The 6,126-nt window shown below is 33.7% G+C and overlaps 1 protein-coding gene across 1 annotated transcript in view; it reads left to right on the top strand.

Annotated features, from left to right (window-relative positions):
* LOC136840352 (zwei Ig domain protein zig-8-like) overlaps positions 1 to 5,521 on the top strand; it is a 27,595-nt gene extending 22,074 nt beyond the window's left edge. Inside the window, exons 6-8 of the mRNA XM_067107045.1 lie at positions 2,447 to 2,536; positions 3,625 to 3,819; positions 4,517 to 5,521. Of these exons, the coding sequence (XP_066963146.1) occupies positions 2,447 to 2,536; positions 3,625 to 3,819; positions 4,517 to 4,656 (425 nt within the window). The 3' untranslated portion in view covers positions 4,657 to 5,521. The remainder of the gene's footprint in view (positions 1 to 2,446; positions 2,537 to 3,624; positions 3,820 to 4,516) is intronic.
* Positions 5,522 to 6,126: the final 605 nt, after the last annotated feature.

Raw genomic sequence — 6,126 nt, 5'->3', positions numbered from 1 at the left:
TGCTTTATGTCTCAGAGATTCTATTTAGACTTGTTAAGACACATACGTGGGCACGAGTTTGCTAAAATAACTGTTATTACAAGAGACCATTCATTAGTGCTGAACTCTGCGACCTATGCAAATGATTTTAAATGATACATGGGGAGGAATAATTATTCCTGCAGACGGAATCCAATTTAGCAAGCAGGAACTCGAATAATTGAGCGGTTGATTTCATCGGCATCGTGGCGTCGCCAGCATCGCCTCTTGTCTGTTACAGAGAGACTAGAGATCTGTTACATTTTAATGACATTTTAATCTTATAGATAGTTCTGGCGATATCTAATAAAAACAGTATTTAATAAACTCTGACTTTTAGCGTTTCTTTCTCTTTTCTTTAATTATTCTCTCCTCTCTAGCTGCGACTCACAATGATCATCTGTCAACTAGGTACAAAATTCAATGCTTAGGTTAATGGAGTCATACAGGATTTTCAGGGACGAGCCCCAGTCTTCCCTCCGTGTCGAACACGGGTTTCTCAGTTCGTGAGCTGAATGTACTAACTACTACGCCAGGAGGGGAGAGAGAGAGACAGAGAGAGAGAGAGAGGTGGCGGGAGAGAAAGAGAGAAGGGGGCAGGCGAGAGAGAGGGAGGGAGAGGAAAGAGAGAGAGATTGAGAGAGAGAAAGAGAGAAATAAAAATGACGCAGAATATTTCGTACTGGAAATCTACGAATTCAGACAATTCTGTCACTGTCGGAACATCTCCTTTTTCGGAAACAGGGCCAGGGGGAGCGACGCCGGAGGGAGCGACTGCTGTATAATACAATTCCGATGGCGTTGATTTGCATTCTGGCCTTCGTCTCCGTGCGAATGTACCCGAAACTGACGAACACTTACGCCCGCTATCTCTGGCATGTTGTTTGCTTATTGTTCTGTGTCAGGGAAGACGCGCCTAACGACCCGTGTGGAATTGCGACAGTTGGCTCTTATCCCGTTCCCATTGACTCGCGTTGAAACATCACTCGGCTGCTCTTCAAAGAACGGTTTGGGAATTTTCATACGGCCGCTCTAGCGTTTTCTGAAGTAGAAATAGCTCGCTGTTTTGATAAGGGAAAGCTTTCGAGTATTACTATTGTATATATGCTTGTGTATCAGCGTGCCTGAATACTTTTATTAAAAGGAATTTGATAAAAAAATAGACTGAAAAATTCACTGAAACGAAATACAACTTTCCTCCCCCGTTTATCAAATAAAACATGAAAATGTGAAATAATACGAATAGTGAATTAACCAAGAGACAGGCAACTCGAAGAATGAAAAATTATGAGATTCGAAAATAGCAAGCACAGACATACGTGGATTTTGAAAGCTTGGTACGAGTACGAAGCTGTTATTGAACTTTGCAATCTAAGAATTACTAAGTTCCACTGACTAGCATTGTGGTACATGAAGAATTCACTTTGGAGGAGGTGAGAAAGCGAGGTCACGACTGGGGTCTTTGACCAAACGAATTGATAACAGCAACACAGAGATGGAGTTTCACAAGAGCAATATTGTCCAAAGGGATGAAATCAGTCAGTTATGAAACTTTAATAACATTTTTCATACTCTACCTTTTCACAGAGGAAACAGGGTTTGCACAATATATATATATATATATATATATATATATATATATATATATATATATATATATATATATATATATATATATACAGTATATATATATGTATATATATTATATATATACGTATATATATGTATAAATATATACATATATATAAATATACATATATATACATAATTATATATATAATATATATATACATATATATACATAATTTATTATATACTAGAGGTAAATTATTTCTTTAACCTTTAAAAAGTTTTTACAAAACTTTTTTATGAGTAAACACCATTAGTCAGTTTATGTTCCACCATTTGTACCTGTTGTCTGAAGACTTACCATTTGGAAAACACTAGTCAATGAAAAACAGCATAGTGAATGTTTAAAACAGGAATATCATAATAGTATCCCCAATTATTATCAATATAAGTAAGACAACAATCACAAAAATAACACCGGTGAAGGAAAGAAGCAAAATCGAATTTTTCTCTCAATTCGTATAATTTTTCAGTTCACAGACCTAATAGACTATGATACAGCTCCTATGTCCCCTTGCCCCAGGACCTACCTGTATATAATTACATTTTTATGCATGAATAAGTCATTGAATTTTAACCTGAATATGGAAAGCATGATAAAAATCTGAATGGGTGTCTCTGATATTTATAATGACTGAAAACTGAGTAAAATTGGCTTGGGAAAGAATTGCCCTGTTAGGCAATTAAAGAGTGAAATCTTTGGAAAAGCGAAGAGAATTTCGACTGATGTCAAGAACCTATCTGATAACAGATACATAAAAGTGTACCCTCACACGGCCATTCTGTTCATGTTTTTCAGAGTCACGCGCAAAGATTTTAGGCCCAGAATATGTGAAAGCAGGGAGCACCATCAATTTGACGTGTGTAGTTAATCAGCCATCAACACAGAGTAAGTAATGGTTTTTCATGGAATGTTTTTCTGTAAGTAATGTTTGTATGCATGCAAAACACCATATGTCAGATGTAAAATCCTTTTGTATTTTTGTTTAGTTTTACTTTATTTATAATTTTATTTATAATCTGAATGCAGAAATAGTGATGATTATCCCATAATTGTGTCATTATATATATATATATATATATATATATATATATATATATATATATATATATATATATATATATATATATATATATATATATATATACTGTATACATACATTATATATATATATATATATATATATATATATATATATATATATATATATATATATATATATATATATATATATATATATATATATATGTATGTGTGTGTGTGTGTGTGTGTGTGTGTGTGAGTGTGTGTAAACATATTTATATATGTGGCATTATATGACATCAATAAAAGTTGCATAAGAAAGATAATAAATCCAAACAGCATATATCTGTCTATATATATATATATATATATATATATATATATATATATATATATATATATATATATACAGAGAGAGAGAGAGAGAGAGAGAGAGAGAGAGAGAGAGAGAGAGAGAGAGAGAGAGAGAGAGAGAGTGGTAAATAGAATTAGTATCTCTGTAATTCAATGTATTTTAATACAAATTCATAATCCCCATTAGGATTTCTTCCAAAACATAATTAGTGGCATTTTCTTGACAAAATATCAAAGAATTTCTTGATGGCAAATTGTTTGGTAAAATATTGTCCTAGCGAAGATAAATCATTCAGGAAATTTCATCCATCTCATAAGTTCATTTCGAACAAACAAAGCAACAGGTCAACTTTAAAACTTCGACAGAACGCTGGGGATCAAAACACACAAACATTATAAATTATTCAAGAATTTTTACTTATCTGATAAGTTCATTTCGAACAAACAAAGCAGCGAATAAACCTTAAAAAATCTTTTAAAAAAAAGTGATAAATTCGAGCACGAATCCGAAGCAATAGAACGTTTAAATTCTGACAGAAAGCTGGAGATCCCAGCACACCCACACACATTAATTCAGCCTTCGCTCCCGTGTCCCGCAGGCCTTGTTTACTGGTACCACAACAAAGAGATCTTGGATTACGAGGGCTCTGTGAGTATAAACACCCGCAGCGCCGGGGAGCAGACGACCTCTCACCTGACGATCACCAAAGCCACCACGAAGCATTCGGGAAACTACACCTGTTGGCCCACTTCAGCTCAGCCGGCGTCTGCCATCGTCAACGTCGTCGAGGAAGGTAAGGCGGCGATTGTTCGTCAAGGGACTGTTCGTCTGCAAGTGGCTCGTTGTTGCTTACTGGAAAATTGAGTTGGTAGAAGAAAAAGCTAATGATATGTACATATATATGTATATATATATATATATATATATATATATATATATATATATATATATATATATATATATATATATATATATATATATATATATATATATATATATTTAAGAAGGACAATGCCTTCTTAACTTCTCGTTAATTAATACTGCATATGTATCTGGTAAAATGACCAGTAAAATCTATACATATATACATATGTATATATAGATAGAATATATAAATATATATATATAAATATATATATATATATATATATATATATATATATATATATATATATATATATATATATATATAATGACTGGTATTATATATATCCTTAGCTTAATTCTATCTATCTATCCATCTTTGAATGCAAAGCATTAATCAGTAACCTGACTTTTCCTGTTATGTGCTATCAAGCAGTAATCATCTCCATTTCAGACCAAGTAAATAACCATTGCAGAAAGTTTAAACATTGCTTTTGAAAAATGAATATGCGTGTTTAATGGTTAATCACTGTGCATTTTTATATGTGTATCTAGACATGTAAAGAATTCAGTGATAGGTTTTTTTCCTTCATGTATAATCAGTAAACTTTCTTACCTCCGACCAGGCGAGCAGCCGGCGGCCATGCAAACTGGCAGCGGGAGTTCCTTCAGACTCAACTACGAGCTCTGTTTTCTGCCAGGGCTGCTACAAGCCATCGTCTCCTTGTCACTCTTTCGTCAGTACGACCTCCTGAGCTTCAGATGATAATCTTTCCTCCTCGCTCACCTCCTCCCCCCACCCCAAATCTATCCCACCCTTGCATTTTGATACTGAGCACAATATGTTTTGTATTACTACTGAGAATGGCTGCAAGCAAGTAGGCAAGTCAGTACTTCTCTAGATTTCGAGAGGTGAATTGAAAAGAAAGATCTTTCGATGTAATTTCGAGAAATATTTGGTTGTTTTGTGATGTTCATCAGGAAACTGGCCAGACGGAGGATCGCGAGCCGTTTAGGAAAGCTGGGTCTTAAGCTATGGTAGCTTAGTCTTTAATTACATTCAGGAGACTTTAAGAAAGGTGAATGTGTACTCTGCTGGCCATGATAAAACGACCAGACTTTCCAATGACTGTCTTGAGAGAGATCTCCAGTGCTGTGCTGCTGATGCAAGCCATTCTCAAAACAATAAAAAAGCCATCGTTGTTCTAACTGTTAATTATATATAAAAAAAGATACGTTTACAATCTATTATGATTAGGGATGTTTATAAATATCTATGTTCTGTTAAATGTCACTCTGTGTTGAGAGAAATCACTGGTCATCAAAAGCGAGAATATTTTGGACACCCTACGAGGTTTTCCCAACATCGCAGGATCGTCTACGTTTTGCTGGGAACCAGCTGATTCCTGAACTGTACTTGGGGTTTGCTAACGACGAGTGTGGAATCGGCACCACCGCTAACTGCACAAGAAGAATTTCCTGTCACGATCAATAACAGAAAGGGTGTTCCCGAGAGAGTGCAACAGCACATTATGGCGTTGTCTGATTTACGTGTCTGAGAAATCCATATATTTTCATGAGTGCTAAATGTAGTACTGAAGTGTTTATAATAAACGTTTTATATGAAGGTTTTACAGGTTTTATTGCATTCCATTTTAGGTGATAAGGAAATAAACCATGAATATGTTGATCAAATTAACAAGGAAAAGCCCAGTACTACAACAAAAATAGAATAGGAAAGAAAGCTTGTATTCTTAAAACAGTCTCTTGTTAACATGATAATAATAATAATAATAATAATAATAATAATAATAATAATAATAATAATAATAATAATTATTAACAATTATTATTATTATTATTATTATTATTATTATTATTATTATTATTATTATTATTATTATTATAGTAAATCTGTAAAGAATACAAACGCTTCCCTTTTATCAAATCTGAGAAATCCTTTTCCAGGATTCCGGGAGGATCCCATCACAAACTCGTTTACGTGAGTTATCATCGGCCAAAATATGGCTGTGGTCGAAGATGTATCTTCAGACATTTTTATTTTCATGGTTTTGTTCCCTTTCCTGCGTTTTACTTTATCATTTTTTTTATTGTCACCAGAAAAGATATTTAGAATTTTTCTTGGCTACCATTTTAATTACTGTATTTTTTTATATTCAATTAATTTTCTGATTTTTCCTTCATTCGAACAAATTCATTATTCATATCTATATGA

The sequence above is a fragment of the Macrobrachium rosenbergii genome, chromosome 7 (genome assembly GCF_040412425.1).
Source record: "Macrobrachium rosenbergii isolate ZJJX-2024 chromosome 7, ASM4041242v1, whole genome shotgun sequence".
NCBI classification, from domain to species: domain Eukaryota; kingdom Metazoa; phylum Arthropoda; class Malacostraca; order Decapoda; family Palaemonidae; genus Macrobrachium; species Macrobrachium rosenbergii.
Note: the sequence above shows the minus strand (reverse complement) of the source record. Positions and strands in the feature narration are given on the sequence as shown.